Raw genomic sequence first — 24,640 nt, forward strand, 5'->3', positions numbered from 1 at the left:
AGGCAACACAACGATGTGAATTGGATTACGATCGGAAGAACAGTTCATAAGATAGCACTTTATGCCGATGACATCCTGTTGTTTCTGACAAAACCTGACATATCAATACCAACTATCCTCACTATTATTCAAGAGTTTGGCTCTTTTACAGGCTACAAGATCAACTATGGCAAGTCGGAGACCATGCCATTGGGTGGCCCGTCTTCATCTACCAATTGTCCCTTTAAACTGTCTCCCACAGGTTTCACCTACCTTGGGATAAAAGTTTCAACAAACGTGACATAGCTATGGAAGCTCAACTTCTCTCCAATAGCAACTAAAATAAAGAAGGACTTAGATAGATGGCACAATCTCCCTCTATCTCTTATGGGGCGCGTCAGCTTAATCAAAATTAATTTATTTCCCAGGTTATTATATCTTTTACAAATGATGTCCTTGTGGATCTCCAAGACGTTTGCTCTTGATATAGAAAGAGCGTTCTCTAGATTCATATGGCACTGCAAAAGACCCAGACTGAAAATGAAAATACTGCAGCTAGGTACAGGAAATCTGTAAATACCTAGGAAGAGGAAGCGATGCCTTGTTCTTAACCCCTATAACGAAGAACCTGGATTTCCCCCCGTGTCTTCATCCCAACATTTTTGACATGTGGCATGGCAATGGGGCACTTGTGATTGGAGATTTGTACCACGACAGGATATTAATGACTTTCAAACAACTGCAGTCCAAATTTTGGATCCCCAACGAACACCATTATGGTTTTCTCCAGGTCAGGCACTTCATTGGATCAAAGTCATGTACAGTGATGTAGAGAGGTTCTTTATTTCCCAAGGAGGCATCACCTGCTTTATCTCTTCCTTCTATCCACTGCTATACTCTCTTAGTCCAGGTGGTATTATAAGCATTGCACAGAAGTGGGAGAAAGATCTCGACACAGAGTATATTGAGGATGACTGGCAGGAGGCCATTGTATTTAAGTATTTAAATCCACCTTTACATGTAAAAGACTGAAAGAGACACAGTATAAAATACGACACCGTCTACACATAACTCCTTACATACTAAATGAGATGGACCGTCAGCTTTCACCTTTGTGTAAAAAGTGTCAGAGATGTTGTAACATATTATCATTACTTCTGGCAATGTAAACTGATAAAAAGATTATGGAGTATGATCTCACAGGAACTAAGTGGCATATTCCATGCAAGAATTAAGAGGGACCTAGGCCTTTTCATTCTCGGCCTCCCCTCAAGGGAGGTGACTATAACCCATTTACAGTTCAAATTATGCGATAAATTACTATTATTGGCTAGAAAATGTATTAATTGGATCAACAATAAACCACCTACTGTCACATTATGGCATAGGGAAATATTCAGGACCCTCCCCCATGAAAGACTCAGTGCAGTTGCGAAAGGTAATGAGGGGTCTTTCAGAGACATGTGGGCTCCTCTGCTTAACTACCTACCTGAGGATTTGACTCGGCTAGTGATGAGGGGACATTTTCCTGCTAAGAATAAATGGATGGCAATTCTGTGCACACAATTCATTTGTGTGTGTGTGTGTGTGTGTGTGTGTGTGTGTGTGTGTATATATATATATATATATATATATTCTCTTCATTTATTGTCTTTTTTTTTATCTATCTCTGTTGCTGACATAATGGCAAACTTGTGTTTCTGTTGGAAACCAATAAAATTTTGTTTAAAAAAAAAAAAGAAACTGAGCATGAAACAAACACCAGATAGAAACAGAATAAGACAAGGACTTAGGTCGGCACAGATCCAAACAGGAAGAGAACTGAAACAAGCAGACTGAACACTGAACCCAAGGCACAGGCAACTGACATAAGAAAAGAAACGTACAGGAACACAGAACAGACTAAAAACTAATCATACAGATAGACTACAAACATAACGGGAAAAAACAGACTGAACTAGGATGTGAATGAATTTGGTTTCATATGTGTATGTGAGAGGAAAAGTACATGTATATGCATGGTAATTCTGAATAATGTCCCTAGGGGCACCTCATAGTACTGAGTGATGTTTACAAAGAAAACCAAAGATTACAGATAGTTGGCGCTATAATCTTTGATTAGACTGACAGGACAGCTGAAAGGCATTGCTGTGAAATTACTGACCGCTTGTCATAAACTTGCTTAAATGTGAGCACAGAGAGGGGCAGGCAGTGTCCCAGAGCTTCTACACTGGTCTTCCTCAGGTTGAGCAGCAGTGAAATATAGAGTTGGAAGCAACTCTTTCCTCTGATGAACTTCAATTCAATTTTATTTATATAGCCCCAAATCTCAACAACAGTTATCTCAGTGCTTTTCATAAAAGAGCAGGTCTAGACCGTACTCTGTGATGTTATTTACAGAAGCCCAACAATTCCCACCAAGAGCAGCACTAGGCGACAGAGGCAAGGAAAGACTTCCTTTTAAGAGGCAGAAACCTCGAGCAGAACCATGGCTCAGGGTGGGCAGCGGTGAACTCTATGCTGCTCTGCAGATCATGCAGAGTGGGAAAGCTCCCGGAATAAATGGTCTACCTGTTGACTTTACTAAGTCTTTCTGGTCAGTGGTGGGTGTGGATCTGCTCGCAGTATTGAGTGACAGTCTCACTAGAGGGCGTCTGCCACTGAGCTGCAGAAGGGCGGTCCTTACCCTGCTGCCTAAGAAAGGTGACCTGCAGTTTATCAAAAACTGGAGACCAGTTTCACCGCTCTGCTCAGATTATAAGCTCCTCACTAAGGTGTTGGCAACAGTTATTAACCCCTTGACGGAATTTGCATCACCTCTTCCTTTCAGACTGCAGACAAGATAGCGCATGTATTATCCCAATGCCTGTTTGTGCATATTTGATACGTACCTAGGAACCCTTTGCAAGACCTGGTTTCTCATTTATGCCTGTTGTCACTAATTTGCATCATACCTACATCATACCTGAATTTATATCTTTTCTATGTTCTATAGACAAATTAACAATCTTCACTTAATTTAACATCAGCCTGAAAGCAAATGAAAACACAAATGTATTTTTTCTTTGTAAAAAAAATTCAGGCGTCAAGGGGTTAAGTTCTGTGTGTAGGCTAGCATAATCAGAGCATTTGGTTAAAATCAGCAGGTGAGGCGAGTAGAAACAGCTCTCTCTCTCACTCAATTCAATTTAAATTTGCTTTATTGGCATGAATGTTAATAGAACAGTGTTGCCAAAGCTTTAAGGAAAATACAAAAAAACAATTCAATTAGTTAGATAAATAAATAAAATAGTAAACACATGTGTGTTTAAATAAAAATAGATAAATCATTTTGTAAAATAAAACAGTAAATGTGTGTGTGTGTGTGTGTGTGTGTGCATGTTTAAATAAAGATAGATAAATTAAAATAAAATTATAATAAAACCATCAAATAAATAAAATAAAGTAAAACAGTAAACATGTATGTGTGTGTGTGTTTAATTAAAAATCTTTCTCTCTCTCTCTCACACTGCTAAATTAGGTGGAAAAGCGCTTTCAGTTATACTGAAAAGCAAGCAGACAACCAACTATGAATTGGTGTCCGCTCCCTTTCAGCACTCTGGACAGCGCCGTTCCTTCACACAATTCATAAGGACTTCACAATTTCACAGCACGGAGTATCTTGTTAAACTCTAACCAGACCCAGAAGAACCTCTTTAGAGGAGGACGTACAGAGGACGCTGTGGAATGCCTGCTGCACTTCCTCCTCCAGCACCTGGATTCCCCAGGGACCTTTGTTAGGATCCTTTGTGGACAATATAACCAGTCCACTCAACCTGTCTGTCCCATCATTACCAGTCCACTCTGCCTCTCTGTCCTACTTTAACCAGTCCACTTGGCCTCTCTGTACCGCTACAAGTCCACCCGACCTCTCTGGTCCACTGGAACCAGTCCACCCAGCCTCTCTGTCCCACTATAACCAGTCCTGCCAGCCTCTCTGTACCACTATAACCATTCCATTTATTTTACCCGCCTACAAAAAGTCCCTGGGGGTAGTACTTTCCCAAAGTAACTGAACTTTTGGGGGGCCTTGTAGTGCATTTCTTAATGGTAGAGTAGAGGCTACTTGCTTTAAGTCGAGCATTTCGGGTGTTTGAATCTACTTTGGAACGACTGTTCATCTCTTTTCCACCATTGACTCTATGACATTTGCAGCATCTGATGGAGTTAAGCTAAATACTGTGTCTGAAGTTATTGTTTTAAGTTTTCATCATTCAGAGGTTTCATCATTCAGGAGGTTCCTCTCAGGCTGATCACAACAGGTAATAAAGCATGTTAATGTCAGGATTGCTGGGTGCGCAAAGCAGGGGAGAGCCCAAACGCATGACACTGAGAGCTGAGATTGAGTTCCAGGTTTTATTTATCCCAAGCACGACAACAGGCATGAACAGAACTCACGAGTACAGGAACTGGTACATCCAAAAAGGTAGCCGGTAACAACACGACATCAGACAGGACAGGACTGACATGAGACAATGACCAGACAGGGAATGAACAGAAACACCAGACATTTATACACAGGGACTAACGAGCAGGGCGGGAGCAACACAGGTGACTGGGATCAGGGTTAACGAGGCAGAGAGACAGCAGGGGGGAACAGAGACTAGCAGGCAGGCAGATTACTGAGGGGGGGAAAAGACAAAAAAAAAGAAACCCAGACACGCTCAGGACAGGATCGTGACAGTTAAATCATGTTCTTTTGATGCTCGGACGTACACAGGGTGTGAGTGCTGCGAGCTGAACTGCTGCTGCCAACATTAGCTCAGTTCAGATGCTAAGTGGTTGGTTTTTAGTGTAGGTTTTTTTTTTTTTTTATCAGCCTTTACCATTTTGGAGGTTTCTACCAGGAACCTGTCATGAACCCTGCATCTCTCACCTGAATTTGGGACTGAGTGAGTGTGTTTTGATTTGTTTTTTTTCCTTTGGGTGAGTGAGGCATGCTTGGTGTGTTTTTGTTCTGTTTTTTCTTCTCTCAGATTTTTGAATCCTGGGCGTGTCTGGGTTCCTGAGTTGGCACTTGCTGCACCTGCTGGTAATCACGGACCTGTTCCTGATCAGCCATCCCTACCTCTTAAGGGGAGACCAGACTTCCATTCCCTGCCAGATTGTTAAGTCGTGTACCGTAGGTCTTACCTTAGCATCTAGCCTGTTAATCTAGCAACCGGTTTGCTTTTACTAATTTCTCTCTGCCTGTCTCCAGATCACTGGCTCTACCTGCTCTGCCTGCCTGCCAGTTCCAAGTCCCTCAAAGCCGAGATCCAAACTTTCCAGCCACACGCCAGCCAGCCACCCATCACGCTCCACTGCTTGGAAAGAGACTCCCTGCCACCTCACCCTGCCTCAGTCAATAAACTGTTTAACTGCTGCTTTGTCTCCGTGTCTACATCTGGGTTCTAGCATAACTCCTGACAGAATCGAATTACCACCAAGGTCGTCTCTTCTCCAGAACAAACGGACCCGGCCATTAAATAAAGACATTCTAAAAAATTTGTGTGGTATCAGCTCTTGTCGGCTGGAAATATTTTTAATTTAAGTTTTGATAGCTTTATCCAATTTGTTATTAAATTTGTTATGAACCTGAATCAAGTGTGCCGTCATTATACACACAAAAACACACAAAAAAGCTATTTTTAGTAGTCATCATTATATTCCATTCAAATTTGATGTTCATATATTACTTTTGCTCATGGATAGTGATTTTACTAAATAAAGATGTCTGTCTGTCGCTTTGTATGGTGTACGTCAGAGACTTGAGAGGGGTTTTAACAAGGAGGGAGAATGTGAGATATCTCTGGCTCTGCTGCGTTGATTTAGATTTTTTTCTTTAAACTGCCCATCATAAGTCGGACAATGTTGTAGAAATCTTCTCTTTAAAGTAAAAATACAGTTAGGAATTTCTGTCACCAATACGTGAATGTTAGCATGTTTGAATGCCAAAAGGAAATGTTCTGGTGTAAACTGCACAACAAAATAATCTGTCCCAGTTCTGTGCTTACTACTGCCAGCACAAACTGAGATCAAACTGATAACAGAGTCAACCTGATTGATATGAATTTCGCTCTCTAACTCACTATTGTAATAATACATTTATCCTGTTGCAGACAGATATGGTACATTGTATTCTCAGGCAGCAGCACAACCAGGAACCCTCTGATCCACATGAATATCCCATGTACTGAGAATTAATGTATAATGTCTCCTAACAGAAATATAGGCATCGCAAGGGTAGACAACAAGCCTTATTGCCTCAATGACACACACGTTTGTGATTCTAACACCTTTCAAAGGTCAAGCCAATAACACCAAACTACAGCTAAGAGGCTTTCACCTGCACGCAGTGAAATCAAATTACTATTAATGAGATGAATATGCTTGTTTATGATGCTCAGATGAGTGTAAATCCTCTGTATTTGTTTATCCGGCTGACTTTTCACATTAACGCTTGTCAGTAGAGGGTGATTAACTCTCATCATTAATCACACGGGTGTCCTTGAGTTGCTACTTGTCAACCAAATAAATCTTAGCTGTGCTGCTCCTCCGCTGTCAGGAGTAAAGCACCATGCAAAACAGAAAAATATACATACATACATACAGAGAATTTGAATATTTATACTGAATGACTTTCAAAAAGCACACCGTAAAATCAGCTTACCCAAATTAACACTGTCAGAGTTGATTTTAACACCTTTAAAATGTCTATATGTGTCCACACCACAGAGTTTTAATTTATTTGTGTTGGTACCTTAACACTAATTTAGTGTAATTTTTTATTCTTCTGGAGTTAAAATTTAACACTTCTTGTCCACAGGGCTTAAAGTTCTCTGGCGCTGTGCTGGAAATGGCGTATTTTCAGTGTCGTGGGATATGTGTGCGACGTAACAGCAGTCCATGTGTATTTATTGATATAATAATGCTTTTTGGACTAAATATCTTTTACTGGGTTGGATTGTCTGGACTTTTGCCAACGTAACAAGGGCATTATTGTCAGAATGTAATCCACCGGTGGACTATGGCTTCACAGATGGTGTAAATTTTGATAATAGGCAATGCTTGAAATGGGCGTCCTGAGACTTTTCTTGTGAACCAGTGGGCTCTATGTGTCTGCTAATCTCTGTCAGCTGAGACAGGGTAGGTAGAAGCTCGGGTGCCTTTCATGCAGCCCTGTGCAGAAAGTTGCTGTCACAGTAACTTTTTGTGAACTGACCAATCACAGCCTGGATGGGGTGGGACATTAAAAACGTTTGATGCACTACAGCAAACGTTTAAAATGTTGAACTTGTTGTTCTGCATGAATGATTATTGACATGTTAGTACTTAGCATTGACTAATTAGAGGCTAAGCACCATGTAGATCATTTTTCTTACACAAGGATTTAATAAATGTAAACCCACAGAAATCAAACTGCTGTCCAACTGGAATTAATATTACACTAGTGGTAAGCTTTATAGTATACTTTTATCTGAAATTATAATGAAACAATGTAGCCATAGTACCAGCCAAAACACACTCCCCATGTAAATAGGGAGTACCAGCAGGACTGGGCAATAAAACAATAATGATAATTACCGTGATATAACTTTACTCAGTAACAAAATAACAAATGTTTGATTTAATTAATTTGAATCACGAACAAATCAGCAGTTATTTTCTCTATTAAGATATTTATTTTGTTGAGGAAAAAGGATTGAAAAGAAGATTTTACTTAATCATAAGTGTTTTGAATGTTTTACCTCAGATTTTGTTAGGGTTAGGGTCCACATTGAACATTTTATCAAAACAGTGTAAAATTATCTTCTCGTCTTGTTCTTGTGAACTCAGTATCGTCTTTCCTAATGTTTCCTGAGCTAAGTGTACGTCACAGCCCTAATCTGAGCCCCTATGTCCCCATCATTTTTCAACACAAAGTTACGCTCTTGCCCCCTAACCTCTATCTTTGTCATAAACTCTGAACAGGCACAGAAAAATTTCTTGCTTTAAGCCCTGTGTCCACATATGTAAACTCTTTCTGAACTAGGCTGTTAGGACCTCTGAGTGGACAGAGGCCATAAACTAAAGGCCCCAAACCTGATCTTTGACCTCCCTTTTCTTTTGTCTAATAGTTAATTGCATTCCCGAGGTCTCGCGAGCCTTCGGTGAATTATTTGTTTTTTTTGTTTAAAGTTATTAGATTGTTTAATTAGCGCAACTTTTGTTTAAGAAAAACAATCAAGTTTCTTTCAAAACCGTATCTCGGTTTGAATTAACTTCCACTACTCCCAACGACAAACGGAATTTGGAGGTTAGTCAACGAGTCGGTTACACCACCAGTAACAGAGAGGACATCAAACAACGAACTGAGTCATAGCTACCGGCCTAGACCACGGCAAGAGTCCAGCAGCCACAAGCCAAATCCGAGGGACCTTGAGAAACTCGCTGGCGAAACCCCGGTTCGAGCCACGGCCATACGGCGTACCAAGCCTGCCGAGAGGCTGCGAACGTAACAAACCAACCCGCCAACTGTGGACCTTCGAAGTACCGGAAGGCAAAAAAACACCAAGCAGTAAGGCAAATAACCTCTACATTCTATGGTCAAGTTGATGTCCTTCAGCCCTTTAGAACTTGCGTCCATTCGTTCCTTTATTTCTTTAGAACCATAGTCTTTCCACAATAGCCAAACTGAATTCACATTGAACCTATTACTTCTGTTCTCCAGTCAATTGCATTCTGGTTGTTGTTTTAATCATTGTTGTTTATTTCCTTTATATCCCTATTTACCCTGTTTACTTACATTCACTTTAGTTAGTTAATAAATATTCACTTTGATCACAGAAACATATTGTACTATTTAATTTACCCAGGTCAATGCACGGAGGACTCATCCCCAGAACTGAGACTGATTGATTAAACTAATTGATTAAAAATAATTGAACAATAAATAACTAACTGATCACTAGTAGGCTAATAATTGTTGTAATTATTAAACTATACCCAAGGAGCCCTAAAGGCCTTGGGTGGACAGCGGTTTAGGTGGTGCCCCTGAACAAGTATTATTACTCATAATTTTATTAACAAAGTGTAGGTTCACTCATCAAACTGTGATAAAGTTTAGACACAGGTCAAAACCACATTCCCTAGTTTCCCAGCAGTCAGTGAAGTGCTTTCATTAAGACTCTCCTGGCTTCAGCCAACCGGTGTGTGTGTAGGCATGCGCAGGGGGGGCGGGATGACATATGAGTGACACATTTTACTCTGATGATATACCTAAAAAGGATCTGTACCGGATACTTGTTTCAACCGAGTACTCGCTAAACCCTAATAATTAGTTGATTATGTATATGTTTCTCTCAAACTCAAAAGATGCAACACCCTCACCTTTTTTTTCAACTGATAACTTACATATGCAAGTTCAATCAAAACGACGAAAGTCTCAAATAGTCAACACAATGAATTAATGCAAGTTTAACTTTCTAAAACTCATACAGTTGAGTTCAATATCCAAAACTTGTCACTTGTTGATATAACTAATGAGTTGACATGACTATATTATTTTTTTCAGTGTTTTTGGTTGAATTTAGAAAAGAGCAGTGCAAAGCGTTTTTTGTGTTGCTAGGCAACCAACATATCAGCTGTCCTCACAGTCTAATCAAAGATTATAGCGCCAGTGCTCTATAGCCTAATCTTTGGTTTGCTGCTAAGTCATAACTGTCATATTAGCAGAAACATGATCAAAACTCACAAATCTGTTTCTTTTGTTGCTAAAAACATCTGCTTTTAAAAAAGTAGACAAATGGGTGGCACTTGCTCTGGCATTTTTTCCATGTGGGTACATGAGACCTTCAGAAAGAGGAGACACCGCTGGTAGTACCAGCTGGTCCAGGAGCTTCTTCTTAAAGGGGACCTATTGAGCTTTTTCATATTTTCGGGCATTTCTATAATGTTAGAATGTCAGATGTTCATGTTAAACATGACCAAAGTTTCAAATTATGAGGTCAAAATAAGAACATGCAGCCTTATCCCTAAACACATTAGACAATGGCCAATCAGAAGACAGTGAGCTTTGGAGGGGCGGTCTCAACAGGAGCATCTACAGCTTGTGTAAGACAGAGGCTAAATGAAGTTCCAGTATAAGACAGAAAATTGTTTTTTTGAACTTTGAATTATGCAAAGCTGCCATAGAGGAGTCACAGAACTACAATATAGGGCTGGAAATGCAGTATAAAAGGTCTCCTTTAATGATGGATGGTTCAAGGCTTATTTTGGGACGAGTTGGGGACAGTTTGTTCGTTATCCAGACAATCCAAGCAACTGATGGCCTGTCTTCATTCATTGGATTGGACCATGGAAAAAAAGGGGAATGACGCTTTTCTGAGTTGAATTTTTTTCAACTTTGTGCGCTCAGAGCTATTCGAAAACGAGGCACAGCAGGCACCTAAACGCAGGGCACCCAGAGTGCATAACGCTCAGTGCCAATGGAAAACAATTTTAAAAGGCATCTCTCACTGCAAAAAACACATTATGTCTGATTGGGGCCTAAACAGAGAAGAAAGTTATATTACCAGGCAATTATATGTGTATTTGTTTGGCTGTTGCTAACAGTACGTTTTTTGGCTGCTATGAAACGTTAGCTACATTTATAGGAAGTAACGTTAATTAGCCCTATGTCATTACTACCTACTTAACCTAAACTGTGGTACACCTCTGCCCTGTACACATACTGTAATGCTTATAGTTAAATTATATTTCAGTTTTCAGATTAGTCTGAAAAACTGGTTGGTTAAGAATCTTTTCTTAAGGGCAGAGGTGATCATGGAGGAGCTGAGGTTAGTAAAGCAAATTAGAGATGCTAATGAGGAGACTTTTCTTTAGGATTAATGTGCAAATGAAATGTTTCATTCAGAAGACAGGTGGTTCTCATGTTGCCTGTTTTTTAAGTTATTTGCTACAAATCAAAGTAAAAAAACAGTAAACCCAAAAGGCAAACATGAACAATCCCATCGCTAATGATTCTGAGGTCATATTATCAGGGGTTTTCTGCAGATATAAGGTTTAGGAGGTGAGACCCAAAAAGGCTTGGTGATGTGCCATGAATGTAAAATAACTGTGGAGAGCATCAGATGACTTGTCCCACACCAAATGGTTATCATTCCTCCCCTGTAGACTTCTGTAGAAAGTTTAGCTTTTTGGGTGGTGTTTATTTATAATGCACTCTAGCTTTTCCAACTTTTTACACACTCAGAACGCTTCATTTACGTGTTAAAATCACAAAGATTTTCCTCTGGGGGAGGATGCACGCAGACCTCTCTACAGGGGTTTGGTTCGCAAACACATCACTTTTTTAATACTTTCTCAGTTTGCATGTCTGCAGTTTACGTCATGAAATTGGCTGTAGCACCAGACCACACAGTGTGCTCTAGGTCTGCCTTTCAGTAGTAAATTAAATTTACTGCAGCACTAACAGCTGCATGTCCCTGTTCTTTCTTTTTCACGTCACATCCTCATCAGGTATTGAGACTGATGGCACTACGTACAACAAAGGAGCTCATTAATCATTTAGAAGGTGGATGGGAAGAACCAAGGACATTTTTCAACTATTTCTTTCATTGTTAGATGCAGATTATATATAAAATATTTTATTCAGTGATTTTTACCATAGGCTCAAAACAGAAAACACATCATTAGAGCGATGGCAGTACGTATAAAAAGGCTCTTCATACTTGCATTTATTAGTCCTATAAAGCAATGTAAAACACAAGCTACAAATGTGCAGTTTGGTGCTGTTTAAAGCTGCACTGATATGTATGTTTCTGTTAACAATCAAACGGCTAATTTTAATATGTGTAATGTGGAAGGTGTCATAGTAATAAACCCACACAGTCAATCATCACCAACTCTGCAGTTGTAGTACAAAGCACATTTGGTGTTATGTGGGAGATATTGAACTGACCGGTTCCTGACTGAGACCATTTTTGAAGGCAGGAATGACACAATTAAAAAGAAAAGCTGAATTTACTCTTCTCTTTTTGAAAGTCAGTGTTTCAATGTGTTTGAAACCAAATGTAATGGATATACAGCTATGTTGCTATTGCACTCTACTGGCTAGTGCTGTGGCTCTCAGTGTTGCCAGTTTGGGCTTTGGTGGAAAAAAGTCTTGGGTTGTTATTAAAAATCTGGTTTAGTTTTTGTTTTATTGTGGTGGGTTCTTACAGATATTATCAGATGCATTTATTGGTCAGTAAACACAACAATGTTTAGTTCCTTGAATGAAGTCTGTTGAATTAAATTTAAGGAAATTGTTCAAATCGACTGGAGATTCTGACTATGGCAAAAGCTGCTTATTCAACGGAAAATCAGAGACTGTTGTGCCCACATCTTTACAGAGACCTGCTCATCAACATCCCAGATCAAGCACTCAACGGGCGGACCTGTTCTGAACCGACAGAGCGCAAGACTCCAGCAGGATGAGAGGAGACCTTCACTATCTTACTGCTGTTTACATTCTGTGTTATGATGATTTTTTTAACTACTCAGCTACTGATCAACATTCCCGTACAGGAGGTGGCGGTAAAGCACGTGGGAACTGGTTTGTCAACTGCCAATAAGTCCAAAGAAGAAGAAGCAGGGCAGGCAGAGTCGGGAGTCTGATGTGGGACTTCCTGGTCAGACAGTGCATTTCACAAGAATCAGAAAACGCTGTTTGTCAGACTTCATTTCACTAACCCAGTACACAGTCTAGTAATCCGGTTTCAACGTTATTTCGACTGTGGTATTTGGCAGCGGGCGACAGAGAGGGGGATTCATCAGCGTTACTCACAGTCAAAGTTAGCTAGTAAGCTAACGTTAGCGTTAGGGCTCTGCTGTTCTCTAGCCATGTCCGCTTCAGCTGGATGCTCTCCGGCGGGCCAGAGCTCGGGCCTTGGCCCGGGTATGTCCATGTTTCGCTGGCTAGAAGTGCTGGAGAAAGAGTTTGACAAGGCATTCGTGGATGTGGATTTGCTGCTCGGAGAAATAGACCCAGATCAAGTCGATATAACGTACGAGGGTCGGCAGAAGATGACCAGCCTGAGCTCCTGTTTTGCTCAGCTCTGTCACAAAACCCAGACGGTGTTCCAGCTCAACCATAAACTAGAGGTTAGTACCTGTTGTATGGTTCACGCTCAACGTTACACTTAAATGTTACTTGTTAGTCGAGGTTGCATAGAGCTGTAAGCTCTCACACTCACACTCGCTCTATTATTATTTCGCCGATTTTTGTTCAATCTAAGTTACTAACGTTGCTGTAACGTTACCGTTTGTCTTACGAACATCAACGTCAAAACGTAACGTTACATCGTCATGATATGTGTGCTGTTACTATTATTGCTGATATTTAATGGTTAAATTTCTATTTCTATTTGTATGACTTTTAAAATCAGTGGGATCCAATGGTATAACAAACTCAACTTTAAAAGCTTACTTATGATAGTAGTAGTGTACCCTTAACAAGAAGGCAGGAAAAAATTACAAAATGTTAAACAGAAATAAACTATTTAACATGTTTGAGTGCTGAGGATGAGTTTAAGAGTCTCACAGCCTGGGGGGAAAAGCTGCTCTGCAGTCTGGTGGTGCGGCAGCAGAAACTTCTATATCTCTTCCCAGAATGCAGCAGGGTGAACAGGCTGTGGCTGGGTGGGTGCTGTCCTTTAGTATCCTTTGGGCTCTGCAGACACCTCACCGATATCACTGATGCTCGGGAGATGGGTACCAGTGATCTGAGCAGTTTTAATCACCCGCTGCAGAGCCCTCCGGTCCTGGGTCGTGCACATCCCATGTTAGTGATGTTTCCAGTCAGGATGCTTTCTGTTGCTCCTCTGTAAAAGACAGAGCCTCCTTCAGAAATCCAGCCGTTTCTGAGCTTTCTTCACCAGTGTGGAGATGTGAGATGACCATGTCAGGTCAGTGTCCAATGTAACATTTTTCCCCCCTGGCCCCCCGGGCCAGTAGATCAGAGTTTTACTGACCCCTTGCATATTTTTATTGGCCCATGGAAAAAAAGAGAAAAACAACACTGTTACTTTATTAATCATATAAAAACTACCAAGGTGAGAATAGGAATTACTTTAAACAATAGTTTAACTTTATTGAAAATGTACCATCTTTTTGAACCTCTTATGTCAATATCACTGTCTGGGCTGCAAATGTTCTGTTAATCCATCCCCAGCTGTTGTTATAAATCAGCACATTCACATCTAGTTCATCCCTTTAACAGCACTCTTTAATTCTAACCAAAGCTGCGTGAGAAGATTGATGTGTGTTGCTTAACGCTAGCCTACACAGCGCGATTGAGAGGCCAGCAAGCCGTTTGTGACTGAGAGAATCAATGGACCTGTACCGCGGGAACAGGTGAGCAGCCAGCCTCCTGTGTGAGTCCGGCGTGACTGTAGAAGACGGCCTCCGTTGTAGTCAGCGCTCGGTCGGTTCCGTTTGTCATTTGTTGAAAGTTGTGATCGTACAACAAACGCACACACATATTCGTCCTAGAGGCGTCGTGGAGAATATTTTTCTTCATCCCAAACACATTTTCTGTTGTCCCAGGACAACAGGACGCCGTTAGTCTCGAGCCCTGGATGTGTGGTTTAATATTTTTATCCAGAATTTTTATCCATACTCCTGCTCACCCCCAAAGAGTTGGCCACAGACGCTGTTCCTTTAGGATCTTTAAGGAAAGCACTATTTCTATACTCGTAGCAGTCCTTACAGTGTACCAACAGTGATCCCGAGGTGTCGAATGGTTTGTGGTAAGTACTGAATCCTCCTCTGCCACTTAAACTATGGCTAGTTCTGACAATCCATCCATGTGAGGTTGGTCTCCGTTTTGAGGATGGCTCCCCAGTTTCTATGGCACAACTACGGTCAAAATTGACCTTTGCACACCCAATCATTGTGCACATTGAAAAGGCAGTTAAGACAAGTGGTTTCCCATTGCAAGTTGCCGTCCATGTGGGAGTCCCCATAAAGGTAGTCCTGCTGGGACTGTACCGTATTCCCTGATGCCAGCACAGTGTTGTCTCTGACCTAGTATATCTGCCTCTGGTGTCTCACCTAACCCCACACTTTGATCCACCCATCCTCTCCAGGCTCAGCTGGTGGACCTGCGTTCTGAGCTGACTGAGGCTAAGGCTGAGCGGGCAGCGGTAGAAAGGGAAGTCCATGACCAACTCCTGCAGCTTCATGCTCTCCAGCTGCAGCTTCATGCCAAGCAAGGCCAGGCTGAGGACTCTGACTCCATCAAAGACAGACTGGTAGGTTGGAGGTGGAGATGCTGTCCACAACCTTCAAACTGAATAAATAAATTTTACAACAGGACAAGCTGTTTATAAAATGTTTTGGCCTCTTGCTTTTATTGGATATGGTCACACAGTCAAACCAAGGGCATTGTAGCTGTATACGCCTTTACCACCCGGTTACTGGACGCCCCAGGGCAAACAAGTGAAACTAATTATGAGCACAATAAATTTGACTCTGAAATTGAAGTTAGTTTGTGGCTTTTTATGGTCATCTCTTGCCTCCAGGAAAGGGTTAGTCATTTGGTTATACGTCTTGATAATGATGTTTTTGGCTACTTCCTGCTGCAACTTCCGGTCTGTGAGCCAGCATCATGGACTGAGTGTGATGCGTAGATGCTTTTGAATACTGACTTAATTAAAGTTAATTCAACTAGACAGAGCCTAGTCCCAGTGCATTGTTCCTTGCTTTTTAGAACATGGTTTCTGGATTATTTCATACTGTTGTCTTAAGAAACATTTAATCTCATCCAGAGGAGGGCATAAAGGTTACTGTTGCTGTCCCGTAAATAACCGCACTTTTTTATTTTTGGTATTTTATAAAGAGTTTTAGTTAGTCAAGTGTTATATTTAGATGTTCTCCTGCTCACTGAAAATACCCCCTCATAGCACCCACAGTTACACCTTCTCAAATTCATCATTGCAGCTCCACAAATCCTGTTCTACAAAACCTTTACGCTCCCATTTGTACTACAGTAGCTGCAGTTAATATGGTGCAAAACACTTATATGTGAATTCATGCAATGAGAGTTGCACACCTGTAGAATATTTCTCACAGACCTAAAGCTATATTTCAATTTGCAGTTACATGTGTAAAGTGGCCGTTATGGGGTCAGTGTAGGCTGCTGTGGTGCTCTTGACTCCTGCTTTCCCATTGCTTCCACTGCTTTCAGTTAACTTTTTTTCAATACTCATGTGCACTTGTATTGAATTCTTAACTTACTCACAATCTCTGTTGCCTGAAATTAGAATTTCTCTAATCTATGACTTTTTTCTGTTCTTCCTCTGCCTCTTCTCCCCAAAAGCCTGCACCAACATTGGAAGAGATGGTAAGTTTGTGTATGGGTGTGTTTTAATGAAAATCAGATTTTTAAAGTTCTTTGTTTGGACTGAATATAGATTGTGCAGCTACAACTAGTGATTAGAGCTCTGGCGACTCATCATAATAATCAATGTCATCAATTATTGAAATACTTGCATATTATTATTATTATTTGCATAACGTGCGTCGACTCGTCGCAATAAAGTGCTGCGTCTGGTCAAAGCAGAGATTCCCTCAGAAAACAAGCTGCAGCTGAAAAAACTTGATCATCTAAAGTTTGTTATTAGGAACATGTTTCTGTTAGTAGTGGCTGTTATTTATTTTCTAAATGTTTCTTCATTGCCCCCATGTTAAAAGTAATTCCTGCACCACTGCTGTCATGGATATGTAAGATGCATTGTCTAACGCTCAGCCATTTTACATTTTCTGTTCACTTTAATGGCCATGTAGTGTAGAGTAAGAAAATGGCTTAATCTAACGTTACAGGCTGTTACAATCTGTGACTGTACTGACTGCATATTAATCAGATGATTTATTTGTCACAATACAACAAGTTAAAGAGTGAAATTGAGTTTCTGCTACGTAGCAGACAATATACATTAATAGAGAAGCAATTTAAAAAACAGAAATAAACTATATTCACCAGAGCAGTGCTGAGGACAAATTAGAGTTTAGTATTAGAAAGGTACTTTATTGTACTTTTATTGTCACATACACATACATGTAGCGAAATTCATCCTCTGCATTTAACCCATCCCTGAAGGGAGCAGTGGGCAGCCACTGTGCAGCGCCCGAGGACCAACTCCAGATCTATATCAGATTTAAAAGTCTATTAGCTTGGGGGAAAAACTGTGATGAAATAATTCCATGTCATAACCATTTAAAAGTATTTGTAACGGGTTCCTATGGCGTACAGTGTTTAAAAGAATCGGTGTCACAGCAGTCCTTTTGAATTTGAGGTCCAGATAGGGGTCTATTATTATTATTATTATTATTATTATTATTATTGATATCCTCACACAGCAGTAACTAGGAAATTAGAATAAATATAAAAATTTGCTTTGTTTCTGTTTTTCTGGATGATTAAATAAAATATTGAAATATTGAGACAAGTTTTGATATTTGTTATGAATAAATGAATTGTTAGATTCATTGATTGATAAAAAAAGCTGAACACACCGAACTGTCGAACGAAGTAAGCCAGCTTACAATGTGAACTCTCTGGTAAGATACAGTAGTGTTGCCAATTTTATACTTAGCCCGCTGTTAGTAACCAGTAATGTTAAAAAAAATGTTAGCTAAGATAATTGTCCATTTATGGTGGCAGCAACCTGAATGTAATGTAGTTTAACGTCAACAGGACAAAACGTTTCAGCATCAGTGTCGTTTCCACTGCAGATGCTGGGGACGTGTCCCCATCACTTTTTGAAAGCATTTGTTAAAAGAATGGCTGAATAATGGCTTGTAACAAGAAATGTTAAATAACAAATGACAAGCAATGAGGAAGGTTTATTTGCACAACTAGTCAAGTTTACCGTTCTTTCCCTGTGAACCTGACAAGAGGAAGGAAGACTAAATCATGCCTGCATGTGTGCTGACTCAGCAGGGATGATATTACGTAAGAAAAGTTGATCTACAGGAGACACACATGTGAAAGCAGCACAGAATGACATTTACATTCTGTAATATTTTTAGATTTTGAATTGTCACCTGCCACCTGAATTTTGTGTTTCCCTTTACATAAATAACAATATTTCCACCATAAATTGATGCATGACAGGGAGAAATTGGTGCAGAATTTGAAAGAAAGTGTATCGTCACATCCCTAATCTGAGCCCTTATGTCCCCACCACTTTTCAAAACAAAGTGATGCGCTTGCGTGTCGGTATCTTTTCTCTTTAGCCAAATGCACCTTATGTAAGCTTAAAACAGACCCCTCTTACACTGTCTCCGTGTGTTTCTCTGCTTGCGTATTCTTCTCACCTTTTTTACTCCTGACCAGTTTGCATGCCTGTGATTTACCAGTCTAATACCTTCCAAACTGCAGTTGTGGTCAGTAGCTCTGGTATGGACTGAAAGGCTGAAATCGTGGCCACAAGCAGCAGAAAATGGATAGATCTAGCTCCTGTTTTCTTTGAACCCAGCATTTTAAACCACATAATGATTATAATTAAAATTGTTACCAAAGTTTATGTGTCAGCTACTTCATGTATACCTAATCACCATAAAATCTCGCTGATTGACCTGAAATTGGAAAGAAAGATCTTTTAGTAATTTAATGTACAGATTTTTTCTCCAGCACGTTTGACAATTCAGCCTTTCAGCCATGTCTAGTACCACCATCAGACCTGGATTTTTTTCCCAAGGAGATTTACCAGTGTACACCTGCATATTCTGCCCATAGCCGGACTGTGAATCACATGCTGCCCATATTTTGATATCGTACTTGAGCGGTCTGTTTGGTATATATTGTCTGCTGAACTCACTTGTCCCACACATCCAGTTTTGCTGCGAGTTTGTCACGCACTCGTCACCCTTGCCTTGTTTATCCGTCTTCAAAGCATGTGACATGGGAGGAGCAAGGAATGTCTTTAGAGACATGGTGCCTGGAAATATTGCCTTTTCAGTGCCACCATTCCAGAGGCTTGCTGTTGTTTCGCCTTTTGACTTCCTTCACTCCTGGCAAAATGAGCAAGCCATTTGTAGGCAAATGCTGATTTATGTATTGGACATGGCTGACAGTGTATCTGGTGTGGCAGGGAACCATTTTGATGACATAAACAGCGCTAACCAAAACAAATGTGTGTAAAATGTTGATATTTCTTACACGTATATGTTTTATACAGCTAAAACACAGATGCGTACAAAATGTGTACAGGACATTTATGTTTACCCAGTTGTTGTTGTAGATTAAGAAACTTCATCAAATATGAAGAGATAAATGAATATTTAGAAACGTTAAACATTGAGCAGATAGATTTAGTTTTATGTCCAGATTTTTGTTGTCTGAGACATCTGCTGACTGAGACTTCAGGTCAAAAATAGTGACTTTCTGTAATAAAAATAAAGTAATTAATCGTGTTTGATTTTAGTAACTTAAGACTTTGCGGTTCACAGTTTTTAACATGAATGTTTTTTTAGCAATGACTATGCCTTTGGTGTGAGAAACCCGGGTTCAATCCCCCACTGTGACACACCCACCATTGTGTCCCTGAGCAAGACACTTAACCACTAGTTGCTCCAGAGGCGTGTGACCTCTGACATGTATAGCAGTTGTAAGTCGCTTTGGATAAAAGCGTCAGATAAATGTAAATGTAAGCAGTTCCAGGAAATAATCTCTGAAGACACCCACCAGTTAGCTGAATTATCAGTAGGTCAATTGACTACATGTAATGTAAAGGGGGTCACTAGTATTGACAAGCCAACAGAGAACCTTTCAGAGAACAGGGGCTTAATACTGGAAAATGAGATCTTCGTATTTACTGGGAGTTCTGGCCACGTCCATCCTTTTCCCGGCAACAGTATCTGGGAGCCCAGGATGTGATCATGTGTTGAAGACAACAGTGTTGAGATCTGGTAGGGGCAGGGTTAGTTATTAACCAAATATCAAAGATATCTTAGAAACAATAATAAAGTCATTAATATTACAAAATGAATTAGGATTAGCAACAGTAATTTAGGGGGCGTGGCCTAGTGAAGGGTCAATTGATAAAGATAATCTGTTAACATGTTTATTTTTGGAAGCTTTCTTACTTTTTTTACACCGGCCTAAACTTATACATAGGGCTGGGCAATAAAACAATAATGATAATTATCACAATATAATTTTCCTCAATAACAAGATAACAAATGTTCAATATATCGTCAATAAATGTTTGATTTAATTCATTACGAACAAATTAGCACCGTATTTTTCTATTAAGATATTTATAAAATAAAATGAATTCATAAAATGAACTTTTCCATGATATGATCTCTTTTAGATGCACCTGTATATTAATGAACTCATGTGACAACCACCTCTGCACTGGTACTGTCAGAGATTTATAGGGTTTTCACTCATCCTGCTTAAAGTGTGTTTGTGTGTGTTGCATGTGTGGTGTTCACATGTGATGTGCTTTTTCTAGGAACAGGAGCTCGAGGCCAGAAAGAAGGAGAAATTAGCAGAGGCGAGGCTGGATGCAGAAGTGAGACTATATAAGAAAGAAAATGAGGCCCTTCGCAGACACATGGCTGTGCTGCAGGCCGAAGTGTACGGAGCCAGACTGGCTGCCAAATACTTGGACAAGGAACTGGCTGGCAGGCAAGGGCAGCCCCTTACCAGAGCTCACAACACATTTTAGGTTAAGGTTGATGGTTTGCAAAGAAGATATTATGTTAGAATGTTACAACTGATGATAATATTAACAAATAATATAATAACCAGTGGTGAAATTACGTACACACGTGCATGTGTACTCGCTTTCTGAACAACAAACACAAAACTCCAGCTCAGCTAATAGTAGGATTCCATTTCATCATAGTCCAACTGCCGAGTGTTAACTACCCTCTTCATCATCTATCAAGGGATATGGTGTAATTGGGTGTTATTTCTCATAATTCTATGTAAGGTGTATAGGTGAAAATGCACCACAGATGTTTTTAAATGACAGATGAATGCTAAAAAACAGGATACCAGCACATAACTACATAAAGTACATGTGAACGGACCAGTCCGGAAACCTCCCAGCCTATTTGAAGCAAAACAGTTGTTAATCAGGTACACCTTATTGAATAATGGGAATACACCTCAACTGTCCCTGGTAGGTGAAGGGGGTAAGTTCTAAGTTCTTGTTCTGTTTGAAACTGTTTTCTTGGATGCAAAACAAAAACAGGATGGACTGCCTGAAATTTGAATTGACAGCAAACTCTTTTGCTTTTCTCTCCCAGGGTGCAGCAGATCCAGTTACTGGGCCGTGACATGAAAGGGCCAGCACACGACAAGCTGTGGAACCAACTGGAGGCAGAGATTCACCTTCACCGCCATAAGACTGTCATCCGAGCATGTAGAGGTCGTAATGATCCTAAGAAACCCCTTCCATCTCCTGTGGGGCATGTGAGTGCAGACTTACATAAAACGGTTGATATATTTTATTTGTGTTTCCAAAGTTGAATGTGTTAATGTAATTACAGGACCCAGACATGTTGAAGAAAACCCAGGGAGTGGGCCCAATCAGAAAGGTCGTCCTAGTCAAAGATGATCACGAGGGCCTGGGAATCTCCATTACAGTAAGAAGTCACAGCTGTTTTTTATTTGTTGTTTTTTCTTCAAGTGGCTGCGACAGCCTCTTGAAATTGCATCTGTAGCATTAGTGCCACTTAAAAAAGGCAGCACCAAAAATACACTGCTCAAAAAAATAAAGGGAACACTTAAACAGCACAATGTAACTCCAAGTCAGTCACACTCCTGTGAAATCAAACTGTCCACTTAGGAAGCAACACTGATTGACCATCAGTTTCACATGCTGTTGTGCAAATGGAATAGACAACAGGTGGGAATTATAGGCAATTAGCAAGACACCCCCAATAAAGGAGTGGTTCTGCAGGTGGTGACCACAGACCACTTCTCAGTTCCTATGCTTCCTGGCTGATGTTTTGGTCACTTTTGAATGCTGGCGGTGCTTTCACTCTAGTGGTAGCATGAGACGGAGTCTACAACCCACACAAGTGGCTCAGGTAGTGCAGCTCATCCAGGATGGCACATCAATGCGAGCTGTGGCAAGAAGGTTTGCTGTGTCTGTCAGCGTAGTGTCCAGAGGCCGTAGGAGGGCAACAACCCAGCAGCAGGACCGCTACCTCCGCCTTTGTGCAAGGAGGAGCAGGAGGAGCACTGCCAGAGCCCTGCAAAATGAACGTTCTGCTGCCTGCAACTTCCTCCAGCATGACCGGTTTGACGGTGGGTCAGTAATGGTGTGGGGTGGCGTTTCTTTGGGGGGCCGCACAGCCCTCCATGTGTTCGCCAGAAGTAGCCTGACTGCCATTAGGTACCGAGATGAGATCCTCAGACCCCTTGTGAGACCATATGCTGGTGCGGTTGGCCCTGGGTTCCTCCTAATGCAAGACAATGCTAGAACTCATGTGGCTGGAGTGTGTCAGCAGTTCCTGCAAGAGGAAGGCATTGATGCTATGGACTGGCCCGTCCGTTCCCCAGACCTGAATCCAATGGAGCACATCTGGGACATCATGTCTCGCTCCATCCACCAACGCCGCGTTGCACCACAGACTGTCCGGGAGTTGGCGGATTCTTTAGTCCAGGTCTGGGAGGAGATCCCTCAGGAGACCATCCGCCACCTCATCAGGAGCATGCCCAGGCGTTGTAGGGAGGTCATACAGGCACGTGGAGGCCACACACACTACTGAGCCTCATTTTGACTTGTTTTAAGGACATTACATCAAAGTTGGATCGGCCTGTAGTGTGGTTTTCCACTTTGATTTTAAGTGTGACTCCAAATCCAGACCTCCACGGGTTGATAAATTTGATTTCCATTGATAATTTTTGTGTGATTTTGTTGTCAGCACATTCAACTATGCAAAGAAAGGAGTATTTAATGAGATTATTTCATTCATTCAGATCTAGGATGTGTTATTTTAGTGTTCCCTTTATTTTTTTGAGCAGTGTATGTAGAATAGGCCTAAATATAAATTGGTACAAAATGAAGTAAAGGGATTACGGAAAAAAATTTATTTGTACTAAATGATAGAATTGAACTTGCATTAGATTCACCTCAGTTTAACCACCTTTAGAGAAGGGAAAATGATTAAGTCTCAGTTCTGGAGGTTGATACTAACTTCTCGACTCGTAAATAGTAACTGGTACATTTCATACACACACATAATTGGATGAATAAATGCAATGATGAATGAGTGCAATGAACACAGCGATAGATGATTAATAAACGAATCAATGAAGGGATGCCTCACCTCCAACCGAGAGAGAGAAGCCACCGCTAGCTGCTAAGCTAAAGTACTGTAGCTAGCTAAACTGAATAGCATGTAAACAATGAGAGTTGCTAAAAGAAGGAGAGAGCTATGAGAGTTTGAGCAGTACTGTGTAGGTTTGAATGTATAGCGGATAATAAGCCGCCGTAATGACAAATCTAACTAAATTAACTGGGTTAAGCTTGACGACAACATTGCTCTAAAAGTTGCTCCATGTATCATCAGCTTAACACTAAAATGATCTCTGATAGTTCTCTCCATCAGTTGATGACAGAAAAAATACTTACATGCATTTGGAATGTGCACTACAAAGCCAAATTTGGTGCGAGTGATAGTAAACATAAGCCGAAGAATTGGAGGTAAGGTAGTTCTGATGGCTGATCAACACATCTCTCTCATTACTGCCAAATAAGTTGAGTTAACTCCTGCATGTCTGTTCCCCTCAGGGTGGGAAGGAGCACGGTGTTCCCATTCTAATTTCAGAGATCCATCCAGGGCAGCCCGCAGACAGATGTGGGGGTCTGCATGTCGGAGATGCCATCCTTGCCGTCAACAGCATCAATCTGCGAGATGCCAAACACAAGGAGGCTGTCACCATTCTGTCCCAGCAGGTAATACAGACGTGCAAACACCACGTTGTTTCTCTGTTTCTCTCAAAGTGCTCATTCCGGGTGTCTGTGTCAGCGAGGACAGATAGAGTTTGAGGTGGTGTATGTGGCTCCAGAGGTGGACAGCGATGATGAGAATGTGGAGTATGAAGATGACAGTGGTCATCACTACCAGCTCTACCTGGATGAACTGGACGACGACAGCACAGCGCCGCCCTGCAACAGCTCTGCATCACTGCAAGGTAGGTTTTCAAAAGTGGTTTTGACTACTAACCTTATGCTTACACACCCATGAAAGGTCTTTCAGAATGCTTACATGTATGAAATGTAAATGTTCTGATTTGGAAATCTGCTCTAACATACATTGTTTTGACGGAGTTTGTGTTTGCCAAGTCTTTATAACAGAGATGGCAAGTGCAAAGTTGGTATGACTTACTGTCAGAATGGCCACAATTATGAGGGGATTTTCCATTAAGACAGTAACCGTGCTGTTGATGCTCCTCCTGATAGTTGGTTTGGCTCCCCGGTTTTTCTGTTTCTTACTGCTTTTCTTCTTTGTCGGTCCACAGATATTCCTGGTTTAAGACTTTCATTAATATGGAATTTTTTTAGTCTTCGTGTATTTAAAATTAGATTTACACTGCAAAGTCAGGTTAGATTGACTTACCTCCAGCAAATTCTGAAATTTCAACAAA

At 40.8% G+C, this 24,640-nt stretch overlaps 1 protein-coding gene across 2 annotated transcripts in view; it reads left to right on the forward strand.

Moving 5' to 3' along the window:
- Positions 1–12,486: 12,486 nt before the first annotated feature.
- gopc (golgi-associated PDZ and coiled-coil motif containing) overlaps positions 12,487–24,640 on the forward strand; it is a 15,006-nt gene continuing 2,852 nt past the window's right edge. Inside the window, exons 1-8 of one of the 2 annotated variants that reach the window (XM_046060137.1) lie at positions 12,492–13,125; positions 15,111–15,275; positions 16,343–16,366; positions 20,487–20,662; positions 21,289–21,454; positions 21,532–21,627; positions 23,784–23,948; positions 24,022–24,187. In XM_046060137.1, coding sequence (XP_045916093.1) covers positions 12,865–13,125; positions 15,111–15,275; positions 16,343–16,366; positions 20,487–20,662; positions 21,289–21,454; positions 21,532–21,627; positions 23,784–23,948; positions 24,022–24,187 — 1,219 coding nt within the window. In that variant the 5' untranslated portion in view covers positions 12,492–12,864. Of the gene's footprint in view, positions 13,126–15,110; positions 15,276–16,342; positions 16,367–20,486; positions 20,663–21,288; positions 21,455–21,531; positions 21,628–23,783; positions 23,949–24,021; positions 24,188–24,640 lie in introns of both variants that reach the window. The other variant, XM_046060138.1, reaches the window with a different exon arrangement.

The sequence above is a fragment of the Micropterus dolomieu genome, linkage group LG10, assembly GCF_021292245.1.
Source record: "Micropterus dolomieu isolate WLL.071019.BEF.003 ecotype Adirondacks linkage group LG10, ASM2129224v1, whole genome shotgun sequence".
In the NCBI taxonomy this organism is placed as follows: domain Eukaryota; kingdom Metazoa; phylum Chordata; class Actinopteri; order Centrarchiformes; family Centrarchidae; genus Micropterus; species Micropterus dolomieu.